This window comes from Dipodomys merriami, unplaced genomic scaffold (assembly GCF_024711535.1).
Source record: "Dipodomys merriami isolate MVZ:Mamm:240054 unplaced genomic scaffold, mDipMer1.0.p SCAF_2, whole genome shotgun sequence".
In the NCBI taxonomy this organism is placed as follows: domain Eukaryota; kingdom Metazoa; phylum Chordata; class Mammalia; order Rodentia; family Heteromyidae; genus Dipodomys; species Dipodomys merriami.
Window position 1 is genome coordinate 121,026,175 of NW_027203381.1, and position 23,380 is coordinate 121,049,554.

Sequence of the window (23,380 nt, forward strand, 5' to 3'; positions counted from 1 at the left end):
AATTCCCCAGAAGAGGAAACCTGCTCCGTGTTCCCGGGGCTGAGCGGGAGTCGCTGGACACAGGGAGCCTTCTGTTCTGGCTTCCTCCAGTCCCCTTCGCCCGTTTCCCAGGCCAGCCCAGGGCCGCACCCGGCTCCCTGCCCCTCCACTGTGGTTCCGTGCGGCTTGGGCAGGGCCAGGGAGGGGGGACAATGCGGCTTGCTCATGCCCGAGGCCTCTTCCAAGCAAAATAACTCATCCCTCCATCATCATCCGTCCATCCACACAAAGCGCAATCCGCCACCCTGGGACGAGAAACAAAACTTTCCCAGCCCAGCTGCAGCACCAGCCTCCACCCAGGCCTGGCCCAGCGCCCCAAGAGCCCTGTCTGCCGGGGAGCCCCACCAGATAGCATTCTTCCAGTGTCCTCTCCTCGCTGCACCCCTGCCCCCAACAGTCACGGTGGCAGGACGGGAGGAGGGACGGGAAGGGGGTTGCAGAGTTCAGCCCCAGCTCCACATTCTGTCTTAGCCTTTCAGATTCTTTCTGGAGCCTTCCATCTCACTCTTCCCTGGAGCTGGGGAGAAAGGGCCAGGACCCTGGGCCCGTCAGCCCCGCCCCTTCCCTCTCTCCCTTGCTGTGTCCTCGGGGAGCAGGGGAAGGGTGTGGAGGGACATTCTCCTAGTCACTCAGGGCTGAATCCAGTCGTCCCCTCCAGAGGGCATCTGCCCTCCGGGGAGGCGCTGCCCGCCACGCCAGCGGCGCCCTCCCCCAGGGTGCACTCTGCGTCCGGGACTCCGTCTCCCTGAGATCTGGGGTCCGGAGTATGGCTGGCTTTTTGTCACCTTAGTGAAGTACCCAGCTCCTGGGTCTGCGCCTCACAAAGAGAGACGCTTACAGGGCTCGTGTGCTGGACGGCAGCAGTTGGAGCCCCGCGGTGGGAGGCTGCAAAGCTGGGCCCTCAGCAGGGCTGGGGCCGCTGTCCACAGGCACCAGGGCCCTTAGCCCCTCGGCACAACTCCAGGGGCTACGTTCCAGCTCCAGCCACTCACCCACTCTGTCCACTGAAGAGACGTGGTGAAGGGCGAGAAAGGACACTGACTGTGGCAGCCGTAGGAAGACCGCCATTGGCCTCGGGTGGGGAGAGCTGGGGCCGAGTGAGGAGCTCTGCAGGTCACCCCGGCCCCGGGCCCAGGGGCCTGCCCGGCCCTTAGCTCCATCTTTGATTCTGGACCCTGGTGGGCGGTGGGCGTTGGCCTCTGCGCTGCAAGCCGCAGGCAGGCTCTTGTGTGAAGACAGCGTGACCGAGGAGAGCGCAGGAGGGGCCGGGGGAGGCGGAGGAGCGGGATGGGGGCCACTGAGTTCCCGGCTCTAAAGCGAATTCTTGGGCCCAGCAAAAGCTTTCAGGTGGCCAGAGCTGCCCCTCCCTCCCCGCTGACCCCCATCCCAGCCTGGACCTTCCCCGGTCCCGACTGGACGCTCTAGTCCTTCCACGCCACTGGGTGGTGCAGAGGCTGCTTTCCCCCCACGCACGTGCGTGTCTCCCAGCCCTCCCTGCCCTCCCCGCCCTCGCAGCCAGCATGCAAGTAGATGTTCCGTGAGGCCCCAGGGCACAGCCGCGATCTGCTGTGGCCTTGGGCTCTGCCTGTTCATCCTGAGCACCTGGCTGAGATTCACAGGCACCTACATCTTGGTCTCTCTGCTGAGTGTGTAGAAGGTTCTGGAAGGATGGTCAAAGGACAGGACCTCGTGGTGCGGCTTGGGGTGCAGGGCTTCCATTTGCTTCCCTGGGATCCATGGACACAGGACTTGATCCCCAGCCAGCCGAGTGCAAGCTCGGAATGTGCTTCTCTGGGAACGAAATCCCGGGGGCTTTGTATCTGGGGCTTTCTGGGTCCCCTGAGCACGCTTGGGGCGGGGGGTTAACAAGTGACCATTGCTAGGATCTCACAGCTGCAAGAGCTCTTCAGCCCAGCACCCCAGGGAAGCCCAGAGAAACCGCCCAGCACCCCGCCCAGCAGGAGCGGGCTGGAGACACTGGCTCCACGTAACACACCTGCAGACACTGCCCCCAGGTGCCGGCCCTTGCCAGGGCCGGCCTCCTCGCTGCTGTACCCCTCCACCCCCAGGAATTCCAGCCTCAGCGATCGATCGTGTGTGCGATGGGACTGGGCCTCGAACTCGGGGCCTGGGCGCCGTCCCTTGCTTCTTCACTCTAGGCTGTCGCTCTACCACTTGAGCCACAGCGCCACTTCCACTCTCTGGTGGTTCACTGGATTTTCCTGCTGGGCTGGCTTCAAACGGATCCTCAGATCTCCGCCTCCTGAGCCTCGGGGGCCGCGGGGGTGACGCGCTGGCACCCAGCCAAAGGCTGCGTCTTCATGTGAGAGAGAAGGAATGTGCTGGGTCCACAGCAGCTGTTGCTGGTAACTAACGGCCTGCCCACCCCCCACTCAACCCAATAAAAAGACAGATCAGGCGTCCCGAGGAAGGCTTTCACCCCACGAGGCACGTCGGCTGGAAGGGCTGCGGACCTGCCGTGGGGTCACTCCCGGGGGGCTGGTGTCCCCGCAGGCAGGCAGCCAGCCTGCCCGGGCCTCGGGGCTGGCGACCCCGGCCACAGCCAGCGCAGCCCCCGCCCTGGTCTGAGCCCCGGCCCACCTCCGCCAGCTCTTTGCCCCCGGCTGCTGGCTTTGGGTCTAGGGGTGCTGGGTTAGACTCAAAATTCCCCCGGGGGCCTCAAGAAGACTTTGTCCTTAGTTTCCACAACCCAGCCTTCCCTTTCTAGAAGCTCTGTCCTGGGCCTTGGCGTGGTTGCCTCTTCTTGGCCCCACAGACCTGGCTAAGCCACACTGCCCGGGTATCATGGTGGCTCCAGACCAGGGAGCTGGTCCTCCCCCCTCCCCTCCCCCGTCACCCCAACCCACAGCCCCCCTCACCCCAACCCACAGCCCCCCTCACCCCAACCCACAGCCCCCCTCACCCCAACCCACAGCCCCCCTCACCCCAACCCACAGCCCCCATCACTCCAACCCACAGCCCCCCTCACCCCAACCCACAGCCCCTCTCACCCCAACCCACAGCCCCCCTCACCCCAACCCACAGCCCCCCTCACCCCAACCCACAGCCCCCCTCACCCCAACCCACAGCCCCCCTCACCCCAACCCACAGCCCCCCTCACCCCAACCCACAGCCCCTCTCACCCCAACCCACAGCCCCCCTCACCCCAGCCCACAGCCCCCATCACCCCAACCCACAGCCCCCCTCACCCCAACCCACAGCCCCCCTCACCCCGACCCACAACCCCCCTCACCCCGACCCACAGCCCCCCTTCACCCCGACCCACAGCCCCCCTCACCCCGACCCACAGCCCCCCTTCACCCCGACCCACAGCCCCCCTCACCCCGACCCACAGCCCCCCTCACCCCGACCCACAGCCCCTCTCACCCCGACCCACAGCCCCCGTCACCCCAACCCACAGCGCCCCCCCCCCGGCACCTCGACCCACAGCCCTGGCGACAGGCCCAGCGCTGTGGTCAGGGTGATCTTCAGAGATGCCGCCCGGGGCGTCTGGCCGGCGTGCCGTGCCGCGGCTCTGTCCTGTCCCCCCAGCGTGGCGCACACCTGTGCAGCACAGGCTTTCCGGGGTTCCCTGCTCGCAGCCATCTGGCCTTGAGGTGAAGAGCGAGGAGCAGACGCAGCCTTTGCTGCAGGAAGCGGTGGCGTGAGTGCGCTGTGGCCCGTGTCCGCGCGGGCACCGGGGGCCACACGGCCCCCCACCTGCTGCACAGCTTGGCCACTGGGCCTCAGGGGGGGGGTAGGTGGCCCAGATTCTGTCATCACCCTCATGTGACATGGTCTAGACTAGGTTTCCTTTCTTTTCTTTTCTTTTTTTTTGTTGTTGTCATGGGGCTTGAACTCTGGGCCTGGGTGCTCTTCAGCTCAAGGCGAGCACTCTACCACTTGAGCCACAGCGCCACTTCTGGTTTTCAGGTGGTTCATTGGAGATAAGAGTTTCACTGACTTTCCTGCCCAGGCTGGCTTTGAACTGCGATCCTCAGATTTTAGCCTCATGAGTAGGATTACAGGCATGAGCCACCAGCGCCCAGCTAGACTAGATTTTCTCATCCGAGTGATTCCAAACCCCAGGGGGCATGCGTCCAAGTCCAGAAACATCTGGAATGCCACCCCCTCCCCACACCTGGTCCTTTCTGCCCCCCTCCCTCCCCACCCCCGCTGGGCACAGCCTCACACCCCAGGCATCTTGCCCCAACCATAAAAGGTGCTGTAGTCTCGTCTCTGTGTGGGAAGGTGGTTTGGCTGGGGAGACGGAAGTTGCCAGGGCCCGAGGCTTGGGAGCTGAGTGGGAGCTGGAGAGGAGGAGGTCTCAGGCAGGAGAAAAGGTTCTTGGGAAGGCGGAGCAGTGGTGCTGTGTCCCGTGTCCCGCCTGGACAGGCTGCCCTGCCCTGCTGTGGAGGGGGTCCGCCGGTTTGGATGGGGCCGTGGGAGACCCCGGGCTGAAGGCTCAAGCCGCCAGCCTAGCTACTGGGAAGCTCAGATCCAAGAGCTGAACTCGGGCAGCAGGGCAGCCTGGGCAGGGAAGCACGGAGACCCCTCTGCAATTCACCGGCAAAAAATCAGCAGTGGAGGCATGCATCGAAAAAGCCATGTTTGAGTGTGAGGACTAGCGTTCAAAGTTCAGTTCCAGAATGAAGAAAACCAACCACATCAGGGGGGCATCTTGTGCAGGACAATGGCTGGTGGAGAAAACAGAGTGTCCAGACCTGCTTAGGTGTCTCTCATGCGATGTCCACCCAAAATGGCCACAGGCAGCTGAAGCTGGCCGGTCATCTCTAGGCCCCACGGGATCCCCGCAGTCTGGGGAAGAAGGTCTCAGGCCGCCCACACGTGGGGGGGGAGGGGGACACCAGACGTAGACTCGGCTCGCCCCACCCCCACCCAGATGACCAGCCTCAGGAACTCAGGCCTCAGGACCCTGCGATCTGGGGCCTCCCAGGAAGTGTGTAGGGCAGCTTCCCGAGGGACTGGGGTCCCCTTGCCCGTGCATAGAGGACCAGCCAGGATCCAGGATGTGGCCTGTCACAGGAGGGAGGGGATGGGAGAGGCTGCAAAGCCGCAGGGCCTTGTCCTGCCGGCGGGGAGCGGGCTGAGGATCCCGCCAAGCCAACCACTAGGGCATGTTATAATGTGCAGAGCACCCCATGGGCCTCGGGACATGTCCCGACCTGCTCTGCAGAATTGCAGATGGATCCTGACCCTCTGGCCATGGGTGAGATTGACCCAGTCAGCCCTTCCCTGGCCTTCCTCAGCAGGCCCCGCCCCTCATTAGCAGCCTCCTCTCATCTCTTCCTCTAAGCTCCGCCCCTCCCTCCCAATCCCCACCCACCGCAGCACTGTGGAGGAACATTCCAGTTTTCCCACCAGCCCTGCACCCAGGGCTCTGGGCCCGGCTCTCCAGCTGGCGTCAGTCAGGGCAGGGAGAGCAAAGTCAAGCTTTCCCAGTCCCTTCCCACGACCCGAGAGAATGGTGGGGGAAGAGCTAGGTAGTGGATGGGTCTGGACAAGCCTCCCCTCCCCGAACCTCCCAGGTTTCCCCCGTGCCCAGGCTTCCCCCGTGCCCCCCGCACCCCCCCCCGCCTGACCCCACCCGCGTCTCCTGACCTCCACTTCCAGTGCCCAGAATGGTGTCTGTCCTCTCACCGCTCCTCACCATCGCTGGAGGAGGGAACAGAGCAGCGTGGAGAGGGAATGCGCCCTGTTGGATGAGCGCGTGCGCGGCTGGGGTGCCAGTCTCTCCCTCAGAGTTAATAGAAACCTCCAGAAAGGGTACTTTTTGTTTGTTTTACCAACTGATGACTTCTTAACTGAAGAAGCTACTGTTATCCAAGCCACAGAATTTACATGTCCAGAGCCGAGGCCTCTTCCAGAGTATTCCCGGCCACCATGGGCTTCCCCAGAGCGAGCCGGGCACGGGGAGGGGGCACGGGGAGGGGGCACGGGGAGGGGGCACGGGGAGGGGGCACGGGGAGGGGGCACGGGGAGGGGGCACGGGGAGGGGGCACGGGGAGGGGGGCACGGGGAGGGGGCACGGGGAGGGGGCACGGGGAGGGGGCACGGGGAGGGGGCACGGGGAGGGGGCACGGGGAGGGGGGCACGGGGAGGGGGCACGGGGAGGGGGCACGGGGAGGGGGCACGGGGAGGGGGGCACCTTGCCCTCAACTGTCTTTAAAATAAAAATAAAAACGTGCTGGTCACCCCTCCGTGACTGTGCAAATAGACGGGGTGTGCAGAGGTGGACGGCTCAGGAAGACACCCTCGCCGGTGTGCTGCGATCTGCCGGGCAGCATGGGGACTCGGCAGGCAGCCTAGCATGCAGGCACACAAGAGGACGCGGAGCCCGGAGCGGTGCACACCGGGAGGCCGCCCCTCGGAGGCCGGGAGCTGTCGGTGCACACCGGGCACCGGGAGGCCAGCCAGGAGCAGTGCACACAGGGAGGTGGCCTCTCAGACCCCCGTGAGCCCCTCTGTGGACTTGGGGTGGCTTCCCTGGGTGATGGAGCACCGCGAACTCTCCCACGCATGCAGCCATCGCCCACTGGCGCCTGGGTGCTCTGCAGGCCCTGCCCCTGCCTGCCCCTGCCTGCCCCTACCCCTGCCCTGCCCTGCCCTGCCCCTGCCTGCCCCTGCCCCTGCCCCTGCCCCTGCCCCTGCCCCTGCCCCGGCCCCTGCCCCTGCCCCGGCCCCTGCCCCTGCCCCTGCCCCTACCCCTGCCCTGCCCCTGCCCCTGCCTGCCCCTGCCCCGGCCCCTGCCCCTGCCCCGGCCCCTGCCCCTGCCCCGGCCCCTGCCCCTGCCCCGGCCCCTGCCCCTGCCCCGGCCCCTGCCCCGGCCCCTGCCTGCCCCTGCCCCTGCCCCGGCCCCTGCCCCGGCCCCTGCCCCTGCCCCTGCCCCTGCCCCGGCCCCTGCCCCTGCCCCTGCCCCTGCCCCGGCCCCTGCCCCTGCCCCTGCCCCTGCCCCTGCCCCTGCCTGCCCCTGCCCCGGCCCCGGCCCCTGCCCCTGCCCCGGCCCCTGCCTGCCCCTGCCCCTGCCCCTGCCCCTGCCCCGGCCCCTGCCCCTGCCCCGGCCCCTGCCCCTGCCCCTGCCCCACCCCTGCCCCTGACTGCCCCTGCCCCTGCCCCTGCCCCTGCCCCTGCCTGCCCCTGCCCCTGCCCCTGCCTGCCCCTGCCCCTGCCCCTGCCCCGGCCCCTGCCCCTGCCCCTGCCTGCCCCTGCCCCTGCCCCTGCCTGCCCCTGCCCCTGCCCCTGCCTGCCCCTGCCCCTGCCCCTGCCCCTGCCTGCCCCTGCCCCTGCCTGCCCCTGCCCCTGCCCCTGCCTGCCCCTGCCCCTGCCTGCCCCTGCCCCTGCCCCTGCCCCTGCCCCTGCCCCTGCCCCGCCCCCGGCCCCAGCCCCTGCCCCTGCCCCTGCCCCGGCCCCGGCCCCGGCCCCTGCCCCTGCCCCGGCCCCTGCCCCTGCCCCGGCCCCTGCCCCTGCCCCTGCCCCTGCCCCTGCCCCTGCCCCTGCCCCTGCCCCTGCCCCGGCCCCTGCCCCTGCCCCTGCCCCTGCCCCTGCCCCTGCCCCGGCCCCAGCTTGGTCTGACCCGCTCCTCCCTGCTTGGTAAAACCGGAAGGCGGGACCGCGCTCTGCCGGGCTATGTGGCCCCTGGCTCGGCGCTGCTCCAAGGAGACCCCGGCTCGGCCCCCACCGGGTCCCACACGGACCCCTCTCGGCTGCTAGGCCGGAGCGTCACCGATGCTGCCCGGCGGCCGTTCCAACGGACCAGGGGTTTTGTGCCAGCACTTGGGCCCTCTCCGGGCAGGCAGGACGGCCGGGACACTGAGGCCACAGAGGCCTGGTGTGGCCCCCGCCGGAGCTCTGACCCCGCCCCACCGGAGCTCTGACCCCGCCCCCGCCAGAGCTGACCCCGCCCCACCGGAGCTCTGACCCCGCCCTCGCCGGAGCTGACCCCGCCCCACCGGAGCTGACCCCGCCAGAGCTGACCCCGCCCCACCGGAGCTCTGACCCCGCCCTCGCCGGAGCTGACTACCCCCCCCCCCCCCCCGCTGGGCTCTGACCCCGCCCTCGCCAGAGCTGACTCCGCCCTCGCGGGTCTCTGACCCCGCCCCTGCCGGAGCTCTGACTCCGCCCTTGCCAGAGCTGACTCCGCCCCCGCCGGAGCTCTGCCTCCGCCCCCGGTCTCTGACCCCGCCCCGCCGGAGCTCTGACTCCGCCCCCGGGCTCTGATCCCGCCCCGCCGGAGCTCTGACTCCGCCCCCGGGCTCTGACTCCGCCCCCGCCGGAGCTCTGACTCCGCCCCCGGGCTCTGACTCCGCCCCCGCCGGAGCTCTGCCTCCGCCCCTGGCTGGGCTCTGCCTCCGCCTTCCTGGGAAGTGGTGGCTGTGTGCCACGGTGTGTGTCACCTGCCTAACTGGGGGTGGTTTACACACGTGAGTGGGCAGGGGCATGAGCGCGCACAAGCAGCAGAGCAGAGCAGTGGCGGAGGGGGGCTGGAGAGACTCGGGCAGCAGAGGCCGCCCCCTCCAGCCCCATCCCAGCGACGGCGCCCACCTGCATGGCGGCCGAAGGGAGGGCACGCCGCGGTGAAACCTTGTTGGAGAGTGTGATGATGGCCCCACAGACGTGGTCTCCTTTCCTTAAGCCTCTGTGTTTGTAGGAAGGATGGCATTCAGTAAAAAGAGAGGGCAAAAGGCAGCTCTGTCCAAGCTCATCCACGAGACCCCACAGCGAGCCTCTGGGAACGGAGCAAAATCGTCTTAATGGGTGCTGAGAACAGGGCCTCCTGCGGGCACGAGCGCACCTGCCACCAAGGGAGCCTGGCAGAGCCCACTGCTCCGACGTGACGCCGGGCTAGCACACAGGCCTGAACAGCCCTGAGCCGAAGGCAAGGGAACGACCCAGCTGCAGAGGGAAGGGCCTTGCCCTAGGCAGCAAACCCGCAGCCTGCGCGCGGAGAGCGAGGTAAGACTCTCCTGGACTTCACTGCCTGGGCTGCCTCTGAACCTCCGTTCTCATTTCTAAGTCTCCTCAGCAGCTAGGACTACAGGTGTGAGCTGCTGGCTCCCAGCTCCCAGCTCCCTCTTTCATCTGACAGACAGGGCTGGCGTAGGGTGCCGGCCACACAGCATGTGGTGTCACATCTGTGCCTGTGCCATGCCCTCTGCTTTGATTCACAGTGAACTTCTGGTGTCTGCCTGGTTGCATTTCTTTGCAATGATATCATAAACTCGGTCCCCGGGGGACAGATGGACCGCCCCCACCTGGGGAGCCCTTCTGGAAGCATCTCCGGATGGCACAGGGGGCAGGTGGGAAGGGCAGGGCCGGCCCCGGGACCCACAGAGGCTCTGAGGCCTGGGGTAAAACGGGTTGGTTGAGTGACTGTCCCTCCGTGTTATCTGAGGTCAGCAGAGGCTGCGCGGCCCGGCTGTTCTGCAGCTGCACACTTTTCTGAATTCGCTGTAAACGTGTGAAAAGCCAGACTGTGATCTGTCCTTCAGTTGGCCATCACCTCTGTCTGAACCTGAACTTCACTGGCCCCCGTGGCCCTCACCTGCAGCCCTCCCTGCTCAGGAGGCTGAGAGCGGAGGATCTTGGTCTGAAGCCAGCCTGGGCAGGAAAGCCCATGAGGCTTTGATCTCCTCTTACTCACCAAAAGCCTGAAGTGGAGCTGTGGCTCAAGTAGATGCTGGCCTTGAATGAAAAGCTCAGGGACGGGGCCCAGACCCTGCCTTCGCCCTGGGACAGGAGCAATCAATCAGTCAGCCTTAACCTTAGCTCCTTCCCTTCCCTGCCAACTCGGCCTGGAAGTGACCCAGCACCCGCTGACTCCATGTGACTGGGGAGTGGTGGTACCACAACCCCAGGGCGCGGCCGGCGGCCCGTGTGGCACCGAGACCCCGGGGTGTGGCTGGCAGCCTAAGCACCCAGGGTGCCTGTCCCGGGGGAGTAGCAGGGCTCCTCGCCCCTTCCCTGCCCTCGTGACCCGGGGGCGCTGTCTGGAGTCACCCTGTGGGGTCGGCGTCGACCCCAGCAGGCAGCAGTGGGGCCTGCTCTGTGCGCTCCAGCCTGGGCCTGGAATGAGGGCTGTCGCAGCTGGGCAGGGGAGGGGACGGAGGACGGGCCAGGCGCTGCTGCCGCCCCCTCCACCTGCAGGGAACATTGCTGGCTGGGGGAGCTGGCCACCCAACACGACACCCTCTCCCGGGGATGACTGACGGGGGCGGGCCCTCCCCTCCCCCCTCGTCCCTCCCTCCCGGGGTCCTGGTGCCCTGGCTTCGGGACCCTCAGCAAGGTCTCGAGGTCTCGCATGGCTCCACTGTACCCACTTCCTCTTTCTGTGGCAGACAGGAAGTCCGGGAGGTAATTTTAACTGAATGTCTGTTGCTTTTTCCCCTAAAAGGTGGGGTTTTGTCATTGATCTTCTCAGAGCTGCTGGCTGGAGCCGGGGGCGCTCGGGCCCGCAGAATGCCCCCCATCAGTGATCAGCCCCTGCACGCTCTCACACGGGTTGATTCAGACCTCTGTACAATGGAGGCCGCAGGAGGCTGTGTTCACCGAAGGACAGGCCCTTCCGAGGCTGTGCGGCTCCGGCCTGCAGTCACGTTTTCACCCGCACGGCCGCCCCTCTTCTTCCGTTCATTTCCTCCAGGCCCCACGGGGACGAGTAAGCCAAGATTGTGAGCGAGGCACTGGGCACGGCGGTGCACACCTGAAGTTCCCACCCTCGGGAGGCTGAGGCAGGAGGGGCTGGAGGTCAAGGCCAGCCTGGGTCACACAGCACTACCCAGTCCCAAAAGACTGAAGAGAGGAGGCGGGGAGGACAGGGTGGGCGTGGAGATTGGCATGTGGACACTCTTCTTAGTGAGGAAGCAGTTCTTCTTCCTTTTAAAATTCTTTTCTCAGGGCTGGGAAGGTGGCTCAGTGGTAGAGCGCTGGCCTTGCATGCCTGAGGCCCTGGGTTCGATTCCTCAGCACCACATAAGCAAAAAGAAAAAAGCCAGAAGTGGTGCTGTGGTTCAGGTGGTAGAGCACTAGCCTTGAGCTGAAGAGCTGAGGGACAGCGCCCAGGCCCAGAGTTCAGGACCCACGACTGGACCCAAAAAAACAAAAATTCTTTTCTGTTAAGCAGTTTTTAATGCCCTCGACAAAAATATCAAAGTTCAAATACATGACAGAATATTGAAAACTATAAAGAGTCACAGAATGATCATTATAATGTAAAAAATAATCAGGTTAAAGGCTAGGTTTCCAAAGAGCATGTATACAATCTCAACCTTTAAGAGTCTGGAGTATGTGTATGTAAACATAAGAATATAAGATGTCTTAGATAAAACATTATATCCCTGTATCTATGCGATACAAACATGACTTCAAATTATCTTAGATTGTTTAAGTAAAGCTTTTTTCTTTTTGTGTGGGTGCCCAGTGGACAGGAGGCCGCCCTGGGCACAGCCATGCAGCGAGGACTGGAGCAGCTGGAGACACTCACGGCCAGGACTCTGGTCCTGGACTACAGGGCAGCTCCGTGCCGTGCAGGCCCATGCCACCACGTGACGCGCTGTCATCTGCAGGCCCCATGGGCCCTGGGGGGACCAGGGCAGCTGGGGGGGCAGGGCCCCCACTTCCGGCTCTGCACAGACACATGTAGCTGGACTGGCAGCTGAAGTCTCGCCGCACTGACAGAAGCCACTGCATGCGTGGTAACCATGGTAACGGGTCACACCTGGCTCAGAGCTCTTGAAGCCGCTCCACAACCTGGCGTGGAGAGCAACAGGCTGAAGGGCCAAAGGCCCTGGCGAGTCCCCACACCAAAGGGCGAGGCCGGCTCTCCTAGGACCCGACCCAGGGGCCCCTGCGTGGGGGCTGTCAGAGGGCCCCGCGGGGAGGTGACTGGCAGCCCCAGTGTGGACAGGCAGGACCCCCGGCGGTGGGGGGGGGCCCGGTGCCCTGGGGCAGCTGGTTACAGCTGTGGCCTGTATCTGCTGACAAAGACATGGCTTCCTGCTTCTGGCAAAAGAGGCTGGGGCGCCGGTTACCCCCTCCCCCCACTGTCAGGCCCGCCCGAGGCTCCGAGGCCTCTCTAGTGAGACTTGAGACCACAGTGTGTGCGTGGCGTGTCCCGGGCCGGGATGGCCGGGAGGGGCAGCCCCTCCGTCTCGTCCCCTGGGCCCGGTGCACCGCGCTTCCCCTCCCCCCAGCTTTTCCTCGCCCGCAGCTCCTTGTGCTTCTTAGCTGAAGTGCAACTCTACACAGACCTCGACGCGACCTAATGCTTTCCGGGGAAACGGCAGCGCTGGCCAACCTCGCCCTCCACCGGGCCCGGTCCACCCCGACCCACGCCGGCCTCACCCTCAGCCGCCGGCAGTGGGATTCCCGGACAAAGCCTGACCAGGCACGTCCCACCTCTCATCGGGGCCCGCGTGGAGAGCGGCACAGCATGCCGGCCGGCAGCAGCTCTCCAGAACCTCCTGCCAAGTGCCACATCCATTTGTATGCACACACACCCGGGTGAGCGCACCCACGTGTGTGCCAGTGCTGGGGCTTGAGCTCAGAGCCGGACACCCTCCCTGAGCTTTGCACTTGGGGCTGGCATCTATCGATCGCGCGAGCTGCGGCTCTACTTGCAGTTGTTTGCTGGTTCATTGGATATGAATCTCATGGATTTTCCTTCCAGGAAAAATCAGGACCGTGATCCTCAGATCTCAGGCCTCCTGGTCGCCTCCTGAGCCGCCGGCGCATTCTTCTTTTCCGAGCCAAGTGCCGTGATGGTCAGTCTCAGCAAGCGCGTGTGCCCTGCAGGCCGCGCCCCCCACACGTCTGGATCAGCTGGTCTGAATCACGGGGGGGGGGGGGGGGGGCCCTCCGAGGGCCCTGCTGGGAGGAGGCGCGGCCTCTGCCCTGTGTGTGGGGAGGGGCCGCCTCAGGGCTGAGGTGCGGGCCAGCAGCACACAGGGCAGACGGCCTGTCACCCCCTCTGCCACCAGCCCTGGCTGAGTCTGCCCTTGAGCTGCGTCCACCGGCCCGCAGGTGGCCTTCCGGAGCCTGGTCGGTGTCCCGGGCAGAGGCTCTGGGCAGCCTGGTCTTGGGAGGAAGGGCGAAGGGGATGTGAAGGACTGGCATCTCCCTCATGTCTCATTTGTTATGGCTCTGGGGTTTGAACCCAGGGACTTGTGTCTGCTAGCCAGTGCTCTACCACTGGGCCATGTCCCAGCCCACTTTGGCCTCTCCCCTTCACAGTAAGAAAACCCAGCAGGTAGCTCTAGCTTTTGGCAAATTGTGTTCCAAAGTGACCTGAAACTGGCATGTCCTGAGTCATGGGGAGTGTACCCTAGGGCTCACAGCACCCCACGCCTCATTCTCTCCTTCCCAGGATGAAACAGTCACTGCCCACAGGGGCAAGGCCCCCCTGCACCCCGAGGCCCCTCCCCCCACACCCCGAGGCCCCCCTGCACCCCGAGGCCCCTCCCCCTGCACCCAAGGCCCCTCCCCCTGCACCCCGAGGCCCCCCTTGCACCCCGAGGCCCCTCCTGGTGGGCCACCGGCACCTTGACACCTGTGTGTGGATGTTCTTTCCCAAACCAAGACTGGATGTGGGACCAGCCGGTGCCAGAGGCGCACCCGTGCCTAGGGCCAGGGCCTAGCCGGGGCAGGAAACTGTGCCTGGTGTCTGCACTTGTCCTAGAGGCCCCGAGGGTGGGAGGGCCAGGCTGCCTGCACGCAGGCAGACACTTCCGGCACAGTGCTAGGCACGTGCACAGCACTGCCGCTGTCCACCCATGCCACCCACCCCATCGCCAGCCGTTTCAGCCAAGTCACTGAAACCTGAGGGCAGGGACGGGCCTGCGGCTCACACCCACAGCCTGCTTTCTCTGTGAGGTGCACTCACCTGTGAGCTCTTGCTCCTGCTCCAGGGTCACAGTCTGGTCACCTGTGGACAAACGAGCGGTGTGGTGACATGGTGGGGGCAGGGGGTCAGGGCGCCACCCGGAGCCTCCCCTCCAGAGAGCGAAGCCCCACCCACAGGGGCTCCGTGGCCCCGCTGGGGGAGGGTCCTGGGGCCAGGGGCCTCGGGGCAGCCACTGCGGGCGCTGGAGCCCTCCCGGGCGGCCGGCATCACCCGCACAGGGGCGGCGCCCACGAGGCGCCCCCTGTGCAGATCCACGTCTGGGAGTCTGGCTGGCTCCCGGGGCTCAAGAGTTTTTTCGTCTTTTTCTATCTTGGTCCTAAGCATCAAACCCAGGACGCTGCATGCGCCAGACAAGTACTTTACCACCCAGCCGCCTCCCAGCCCTCCAGCTTTGAAAGCTAAACCTCAAATGAACATCTGCAAGAGTTAGGAAGGCCTTAAAAAGCAAAGTGCTAGCCGGGCGTCGATGGCTCAAGCCTGTCATCCTAGCTGCTCAGGAGGCTGGGATCTGAGGATCGTGGTTCAAAGCCAGCCTGGGCAGGAAAGTCCGGGAGACTCATCTCCAATGAACCACCAGAAAACCGGAAGTGGCACTGTGGCTCAAGTGGCAGTGTGCTAACTAGCCTTGAGCTGGAACAGCCTCAGGGATGGGGCCCAGGCCCTGAGTTCAAACCCCACCACTGACAAGAAACAAAAAGCTCACACCAACACCAGAAACAGCAACATTAACAGCCTTGCGCGCACCTGGGTGGCGTCGGCAGCGTCGTCGGCAGCGGCCCAGGCCCAGGCACGCGGTCACCGCCGCCGCCACCACCACCACCAGGACAGGGAGGGCAATGGCCATGGCTGACACCTCCCGCCTGCGGCGGCCGGCTGGGCCTGCGGGGCTCTCGGTGAACCACTCTCCTGCTCCACTGGAAGCTGCTACTGTAAGAGAGGAAAATGCCCGTGTCCGGCGTCCCGGGGAGGGGCCTGAGCCTGGGGGAGGGGCCTGGGCGGGGCTTCCTCTGCCCCCAAGAGCTGCTAACATTGCTTTGTCATGTAAAACACCAGGCCAGGAGGGGATTTCTCAGAGGTGAGGCTCCCCGGGGTGGACCTGTGAGCCAGGACACAGGAGACCTGCAGTCCCTGTAATCCTCATCCGAGGCGGGAGACCGTGGGGTGGCAGGCCCTTCCTGGTCTTCCAAGGGAGGCAGAATTTGCAGCACATACCCTCGCCCGTTGTGAACAACACAACAACATTGAGCTTATGGAGGACGCTGGTGGGGGGGAGCCATGTCCAGCCCTGACCCCCACTCACAGGCTCTGCCCCTGTGGCCTGCCTATTCTGGACACGTCCGTGACGTCTCTGCTGACTGGCTTTGGCCGCTCAGCATGGTGTCAGCAGCCGTCACCCACACTCTGGTACTGCCCAGCCTACGCGGTGTGTGTCCCTCTCCAGGGAAGGCAAGTGGGAGGTTTTGCACGGCCAACACGGTGTGTGTCCTTCTCCAGCGACGTGTGTCCTGGGGGGGGGGGCAAGTGGGAGGTTTTGCACGGCCAACAGTGTGTGTCCTTCTCCAGCGACGTGTCCTGGGGGGGGGGGCAAGTGGGAGGTTTTGCACGGCCAACACGGTGTGTGTCCTTCTCCAGCGACGTGTGTCCTCGGTGGGGGGGGGGCAAGTGGGAGGTTTTGCTGTTGGGGCTGCTGCTAACTGCTGGGCGTGCACATTCACAGGAATCGCGTGAGCTGCTGGTTTGGGTGCATCTGTAGGAGATGAATCACTGGGCCGTCCTGTGACTGCTTAGCTGTGTGTGTGTGTGTGTGTGTGTGTGTGTGTGTGTGTGTGTGTGTGTGTGTGTGTGTGTGTGTGTGTGTGTGTGTACCTATGTGTGCCAGGTCTGGGGCTTGAAATAAGGGCCTGGGGCCTGTACCTGGGTGTTTGTGCTCAAGGTTAAGTCTTTTATCACTTGATCCATACGACTACAGTTCTGGCTTTTTGGTGGTTAACTGGAGATAAAAGTCTCATAGAAATGCCCTGGCTGGCTTTAAGCTGTGATGTTCAGATCTCGGCCTCCTGAGTAGCGAGGATTACAGGTGTGAGCCACCAGCATCCAGTTTAGTTCTTGAAGAGCTCTGGCCTTTTCTACAGCAGTGGCATCCTTCCACCCTGGCCAACGCACAAGCGCCTCAGGCCCTCCCAGGGGTCCTGCTCTCCCAGTGGGGCAGCCCAGCCTGTAGGGGCGTGCCACTGAGACGTAGAGCAGACGCGTGCAGCGCGTTAAGATGAGTGCTGGGAGAGCCCAGCGCTCCACGCTCCAAGGCATGACGCTCCAGGAAGAGAGCTGGCGGGAGGAGCCGCGGCGGCTTTCAGAGGCTCCAGAGGCCCCTGTGAAAGGGTGCGGGGCTCTGGCCTGGGACAGCCGATTCTCAGCGCTCTGAACACGCCTGTGTTTCTGTTCCATGCCGCTGCACGTGGATCCGGTGCCCCCCGCGAGAGCCTCTCCACAGCCCTCCGTGTGGGCGTCTGCTGCCCGGGCCTGCAGCTCCTCATCTTACGCCGCTGCTGGAGACAGACAGGGAAGTCCTGCGGCCCCTGGGGGAGGGGGCCGGATCCTCCGCAGGCCTCGGTCCTGGCAGAGCGCGTGGGGCTCCCTCCCGACCTGCAGCACCGCTTCCGTGGCCCCCAAAGCCTCAGCCTCCTTGGCAAAACGACTCAGCAGAGCAGACCCGACGGCCGCCATGCCGACCGGTGCCATCCATGTCTCAGCATCGGGGCTCTCCTGCCACCACGGGGCCTGACACCTGCCTCCTCTCCTCCTCCATGCCTCCGGACATGCGCTGGACTCGGCGCCTGCCCCCCCCCCCGCCTCCCCCCAGCCCCAGCCCCGAACTCACGTGCCTGGCTGCTGCCCGTGAGGTTCTGGCTCAGCCGCTCGTTCTCAATGCAGCAGCCAACGTCCACGCCCGGGGTGTGCGGGAGCGTGAGCACGCTGACCACGTCGTACAAGCCCCGGGCGTTCACGGAGACCGTGTGGTTCTGCAGGGCCTCGGGCAGCCGACTGTTGTCCGTCTTGTTGATCCAATACACTTTGGGCCTCGGGTAGAGGTTGGTGGACGTGCACGTGAAAGTGAGCTCCCTGGCCCCAGGGCCGCCGCCAGGGCTGCTCACCACCGGCAAGCTGTAGTTTGCTGCAGGGGAGAGGAGGGGAGAGCGTCAGCGTGGCCAGGCTGGGCCTCTGCTTCCCAGCAGGGAGCCGCCATCCCTGGGACAGTGACCGTGCCATGGCGGCTTCTGAGCCCCACATCTGGACCTGCTCACAGGCAGGTGGCACCACTGGCACTTGTTTTCCTCTAAATTCTGTTTCACTTGGTACCTCCCAGCACTGTGTGTGTGTGTGTGTGTGTGTGTGTGTGTGTGTGTGTGTGTGTGTGTGTGTGTGTGTGTGTGCACGTGTGTGAAGCTATTGGAGCTTGATCTCAGGGCCTGTGTGCTATCCTTCAGCTTTTATGCTCAAGGCTGGCACTCTCCTCCACACTCTCCACCACTTGAATCACACCTCTGCTTGTGGCTTTTTGGTGGTTAATTAGAAGCAAGAGTCTCATGGACTTTCCTGCCCAGACTGGCTTAAACTTCTGCCCTCAGATCTCAGCCTCCTGAGTAGCTAGGATTACAGCCGTGAGCCACCATGCCTGGATTTTAAAATTCATTGTTTAAAATCCACTTGGTGCTGGAGTGCTCCAAGCAGGGAGAGCGGGTCGGGGCTCTATGGTACAGGGGGTCTCAGGTTATGGAACTTTCCACAAGCTGAACACGCTTTCTTCACTGCAGCCTCACAAAGAAGCAGAAATTCACGAGATGGGGTCCTCTGCACAGGAGAGAGCAGGCGGCGGGGCCAGGGTGCGAGGCTCCCAGAACTTGCTCTCATCACGCTGAGGGCCTCACCGGCCACGTGCAGCCTGATCTCCACTTCCAGAACCTTTCCCAGCTTCAAGGACTTCCTGAACACCAGGCAGAGGAACGTCTGGGCGTCGTCGGGGGCGACGTCCTGTAGCAGCAGAGAGAAGTCACCCTGCCTCATGCTGTCCCCGGAAACGTGGGCCCGGCTGCGGTAGCGGCTGTCCACGTGGTCCACGGAGCTGTTCCCGGAGAGGAAGTAAGCCACCACGGTGTTGGAGCCGCTGATTTGCCAGTAGACAAACAGATCGTTTAAGTCAAAGGTGCTTCCCCCGGGGTAGACGCAGCCGAGCCTCACGTCGCTCCCCACCATCGCCTGGACGTCTCTCTCCGGAGCAACTGCAATGGGAAGGAAGCCACTCAGGTTCCCAGGCAGCCCGGCCTGTGACGCCATCGGCTTCTGCTGTGACAGGACTCAAGCTCCAATCCCGACCCATTCAACAGAAAAGGGGAAGACAGCCCCGAAGTTGTAAGATACACCGGGAGAGGGAGGGGCGGGGACGCCGCTTGTTTAGTGGCAGGCCACGGGTCACAGCCTGGGGCCTCGCCCTCCGTGGCCAACAGAGGCTCCCACATCCAAGGCCTCGCCCTCCGTGGACACACAGGAACACAGACGGCCACGCCGGGAGGGGGCACGGGCATGGCACAAGACACAGATTTTGTTTGTCTTTGTTGTTGCTGTTAAATAAGCTTTCAGTTTCTTTGTTGTTGTTGTTGTTTTTGTCGGTGGTGGGGCTTGAACTCAGGGTTTGGGCGCTGTCCCTGAGCTCTTTTGCGCAAAGCTAGCGCCCGAACCACTTTGGGGGTCCGGTTGTGGGGCCTGAACTCTGGGCCTGGGTGCTGTCCCTCAGCTCTTCAGCTCAAGGCTAGCGCTCTACCACTTGAGCCACAGCGCCACTTCTGGCTTTTTTCTTTTTGCTTATGTGGTGCTGAGGAATCGAACCCAGGGCCTTGAGCATGCAAGGCAAGTGCTCTACCACTGAGCCACCTTCCCAGCCCCTCCCGAACCACTTTGAACCACAGCTCCACTTCTGCTTTTCTGGAGGTCAATTGCAGATGAGTCTCACGGGGACTTCCCAGCCCCAGCTCGCCTCAAACCGCAATCCTCAGATCTCAGCCTCGCAAGCAGCTAGGATTACAGGTGTGAGCCGTTGGCGCCCGGCCAATAGGAACATTTTTATAGCCATTTAATGCCTCCCCCTCTGGGCCAGGGCTCTGGCTCTGCTGTGATGCTCCTGACTCTTCCCCAAACCAGTGTCTTTCAGAGCTCAGTGGCAGTGGCTGGAGCCAGAAGACCCCACGCCTGGAATTAACCAACCCAGCACACGGGCCAGAAGCAGGCCCCAGGAAAGCGTGAAGGCCTGCAGCAAGGCCCCCGAAGGGCTCCGTCTGCGGCTCTCCGGGAGCAGCCACGAAGCGGTCTGGAAGCTCAGCTCAGAGCTAGGTACGCCTCCCCCTGCATAAAGCACCCCAAACTCACCAGCTTGTAGGCCACTGAGCAGCAGTAAGAACAGACCGGGACTAGAAAACAAACAGACAGCGGCAGGTGAGGGGCACAGGTGAGTCCTCTTCTCGGTGCTCCCGGGCGGTGCTCCCGGCAGGCAGCGCAGCCATGGCGGGCTGGCTTTCCTGGCTGGCCCCTTCTCCGCAGAGAATGGGGGGTGGGGCGCTGAGCTGGGACCATTCCTTCCTGCCCCCCACAGCAAGTCCCCAGAACCCCAGGAAAACAATGAGGAGAGGGTGATGAGAAAGGGCTGGGCAAGCCACCGGCCCTGGGCTCTGACTCCACGCCAGGAGCTGGGGCGGGAGGGAGATGCCTCCAGCTGCCCTGAAAAGCCGGGAGCCAGGGCATCTGGGCCAGCACCAGGCAGGTTCCGGAAGGGGAGGAACAGAGCCTCTGGAAGTTGTGGGACCCCCGTGTTTCAGACACCCCAGAGCTGGGGCTGTCATTCTTTGTCCAAAGTCTCTGCACCCCGTGCCCCTCGGCCTGGCCTCTTCCCTTCCAGGCCACCCCGGGTGTCCCCCTCCCATCTCAGTACTCCCCCTAGACCCCCAAACCCAGAGGTGGAAGTCTCCAGAAAGGGTCCAGGGCCTCTACTCAAAGTCTCTCACCTCGCAGCCACTGCCTGGAGCCTGTGTCCCAGGATCTCCCCCCACCCCTCCCGGGGAGCCCCAAACCCCATGCAGCTGGGACGGCCAGCACTGGCCCAGGGCCGGCTGGCCGGGGTCCCGGCAGACCGTCCTGCCCCTCCTGGGGACTGCGGGAGACACCTCGGGGCTCGCCAAGGGGGCCGCACAGGGGACCTGGGTTCCAGCAACGCTGTCCTCCCGCCACGGTCCTCCAGGCAGCCCACGGAGGGGGGCCTGGGGGGCCGGAGGGGGGAACCTCGTCACCCAGCCGGCTTGAGGGACACACGAGGCCACGAGCCAAGGAGGGAGGGGGCTGCGGCAGAGAGCCGGGGCCCACCCCTTCCAGGCCAGGCGCGCCCCCCCCCCAGCCGGGATCCTCCCCCAGCCCCCTCCACCACGCGAGCCCCTGCCCTAGGCGCCCCCGCCCCCTCCACCACGCGCGCCCCCCCCCCTGCGCCGCGGGTCCGCGCCCCGCACCGCCCCCCCCCCCTGCGCCGCGGGTCCGCGCCCCGCACCGCCCCCCCCCTGCGCCGCGGGTCCGCGCCCCGCACCGCACCCCCTGCGCCGCGGGTCCGCGCCCCGCACCGCCCCCCCTGCGCCGCGGGTCCGCGCCCCGCACCGCGCCCCGCACCGCGCCCCGCACCGCCCCCCCCCTGCGCCGCGGGTCCGCGCCCCGCACCGCGCCCCGCACCGCCCCCCCCCCTGCGCCGCGGGTCCGCGCCCCGCACCGCCCCCCCCCCCTGCGCCGCGGGTCCGCGCCCCGCACCGCGCCCCGCACCGCCCCCTGGCGTTCACGGCCGGGCGGCCCCCAGGCTCTCCGCGCCGCACGTCCAGGTGAACCGGGACGCGGGGGCCGGGTGCGGCCGCTGCCGTCGGGCCCCGAGGTCCCCGCTCACCTCAGCAGCATGGTGGGCGCCGAGCTCTCCGTCCTGGACGCGGAGACCCGGGCCGCCGCGGTTCCGATCGAGGGCACCGGGGCCGCCGGACTCGGAGCGGCGATCGCGGGCTGCGGAGCCCGGACGGCTGCGCCCGCGCCCCGGCTCCGGCTCCCTCTGCGCCCCGGCTCCGGCCCCGGCTCTCTCTGCGCCCCGGCTCCGGCTCCGGCCCCGGCTCTCTCTGCGCCCCGGCCCCGGCTCCCTCTGCGCCCCGGCTCCGGCCCCGGCTCTCTCTGCGCTCCGGCCCCGGCTCCCTCTGCGCCCCGGCTCCGGCTCCGGCTCCGGCTTCGGCTCCGGCTCCCGCTGCGCCCCGGCCCCGGCTCCGGCTCCGGCTCCGGCTCCGGCTCCGGCTCCCTCTGCGCCCGCGCCCCGGCTCCGGCTCTCTCTGCGCCCCGGCTCCGGCTCCCTCTGCGCCCCGGCCCCGGCTCCGGCTCCGGCTCCGGCTCCCTCTGCGCCCCGGCGGGCTCCGAGCGGGACCAGCTGAGCGTCCGGCCCCGCCCTCGGCCCGTCCTCCCGGGCCGCCCCCGGCAGAGGCGGGGCGGGAGTGGCGGGCGGAAGCCGGCTGGTCTCCGGACCTCGGTGCCCGCCTCCGAGCCGGCGGGGGCCGCGTCCGCTCCCGGGTCAGCCGGCCGGGCCGCCTCGCGCGTCCGCTCGGAGCCCGGGCCCCGCGCCGCCCTCCCCGCGCTGGGGTGGCACCGGCCTGGGCCTGCGGGCTGCCCCGGAGCTGGAAGGAGGCCAGCCCGGGAAGGAAAGTTCTCGAGATGCTTATCTCCAACGCGCCACCCCAGGGCAGGAACTGGAGGTGCCGAAGGGAGCAGAATGCCAGCCGTGAGCGGAAAGGCCGAGGCAGAGAGACCTGGCCCGAGTCAAGCCCTGTGTCCCCAGCAGAGGCTCTGGGAAGCCCAGCTGGACCTGGGCCGGGCTGCTTGCTGGCTCTCTTCCCCTACTCCACCCGTCGGGCAGGCCCTCTGTCCCGAGGGTCTCCCAGATGGAGAGAGAAAAGCTCCCCTCCCCAGGGAGCAGGCAGGAGCGTGCCCACCCCCCCCCCCCCCGGCCGGGCAGCAAGGCCTTCCTTCCCAGAGGCAGGAGGCTGGGGCCACTGCCAAGCGCTGAGGATCGGCCGGCACTCCCTTGGAACCAAGCCTCTTGGTAGCCTGTTGTTACTCAGTGCCAGGCAGGAGGATCAAGTCCTGACCAGCACTGAGGACCTGAGCTTCAAAAGAAGAGCCGGGCGCCAGGGGCCTGTGCTGGTAACCCTAGCTAACCAGAAGGCTAAGATCTGAGAATCGCAGTTTGAAGCTAGTTTGGGCAGGAAAGTCCATGAGACTATCTCCAGTTAACCTCCAAAAAGCCAGAAGAGCTGTGGCTTAAGTAGTAGAGTGCTAACCTTGAGGGGGCTGCGGTGCTCATGCCCTGAGTTCATGCCCCAGGCTTAGGGGGAAAAAAAAAGAAAGCCAGGCACTGGTGGCTCACACCTTTAATACTAGCTGCTCAGGAGACTTGAGACCTGAGGATCCTGGTTCAAAGCCAGCTCAGGCAGAAAGTCTGAGATTCTTATCTCCAGTCAGCCAGCAAAAGCCCAGAAGTGGAGGTGTGGCTCAAGTGAAGGCCCTGAATGCCAGACAAGCTCAGCCCAGGGACACACGCGACCCCTGACCCCAGCGTGCTCTGAGCACTGTGTGACGGGCCTCTCCCGTGGAGCAGGCATAGTGACACCTTCTCTTGCTCAGACAGACCTGGAATCCCAGATGCTCCTGCCTCAGTCTCCCCTAACTGCTGAGATTTGGGGTGTGAGCCACCATGACCCACACCAAATCCCACGATTTTTCAAGACAAATGAGCAGCTGAGGGAAAGCTTAGGCCCACTTCCCCAAGTCATGACTGTCTCTGGTGGGCGGGAGAGCTCGGGGCTGGGGTATGCAGAGAGGGGCTCTCAGCCCTGGACCCTGGGGGGAGTTGTGCTCAGGCAGACTGGGGTGCAGAGGGCTCTTGGATGAGTTTGGCGGGCACGGGTCGGTGTGTGGGGCTGTGCCTGGCAGGCAAGCCAGTCCCATGAGGGTCTGGTCACCTCCTGGGGTAACTAGCTAAGCACCACATCCTTGGTGTCTGAGCAAAACAACCTTTGGGCTGGGAAGGTGGCTCAGTGGTAGAGTGCTTGCTTAGCATGCATGAGGCCCTGGGTTCGATTCCTCAGTACCGCGTACACAGAAAAAATTAGATGGTTCAAGTGGTAGAGTGCTAGTCTTGAGCTGAAGAGCTCAGAGACAGCGGCCAGGCCCCGAGTTCAAGACCCAGGGCCAGCAAAAAAATCAAAAACAAAAAATCCACCTTTGTTTTCCTCGCAGTCCTGAAGGCTGGAAGTGCACAGTGCTTTTATTGGAGCCTGGAGCAGAGGAGGCGGCAGAGCAGGTGGCTGGCGG

The 23,380-nt window shown here is 65.3% G+C and overlaps 1 protein-coding gene across 3 annotated transcripts; it reads right to left on the reverse strand.

Moving 5' to 3' along the window:
* Positions 1-11,144: 11,144 nt before the first annotated feature.
* Icoslg (inducible T cell costimulator ligand) lies at positions 11,145-21,396 on the reverse strand. Of its 3 annotated transcripts, none has more exons than XM_070030801.1 (7): positions 20,922-21,396; positions 19,376-19,416; positions 17,884-18,234; positions 16,836-17,129; positions 14,702-14,884; positions 13,937-13,978; positions 11,145-12,843 (listed from the first exon to the last, which is right to left on the reverse strand). In XM_070030801.1, the coding sequence occupies exons 1-7, from the start codon at positions 20,930-20,932 to the stop codon at positions 12,746-12,748; spliced, it is 1,020 nt and encodes a 339-aa protein (XP_069886902.1). In that variant the 5' UTR covers positions 20,933-21,396; the 3' UTR covers positions 11,145-12,745. The 3 variants fall into 3 exon arrangements, with proteins under 3 accessions (XP_069886902.1, XP_069886903.1, XP_069886901.1); XM_070030802.1 differs by having other exon boundaries at positions 12,758-12,948; XM_070030800.1 differs by lacking the exon at positions 11,145-12,843 and adding an exon at positions 12,882-13,131.
* Between the last annotated feature and the right edge of the window lie 1,984 nt (positions 21,397-23,380).

What these genes read in the sequence shown, in the direction of transcription:
- Icoslg (XM_070030800.1), bottom strand. An exon ending in ACGCTGCCGACGCCACCCAG is followed by an intron (nt 13,979 to 14,701) that starts GTGCGCGCAAGG and finishes GTTTGTCCACAG; the next exon opens with GTGACCAGACTGTGACCCTG. An exon ending in GCAGGAGCAAGAGCTCACAG is followed by an intron (nt 13,132 to 13,936) that starts GTGAGTGCACCT and finishes CTTCCTCCCAAG; the next exon opens with ACCAGGCTGCCCAGAGCCTC.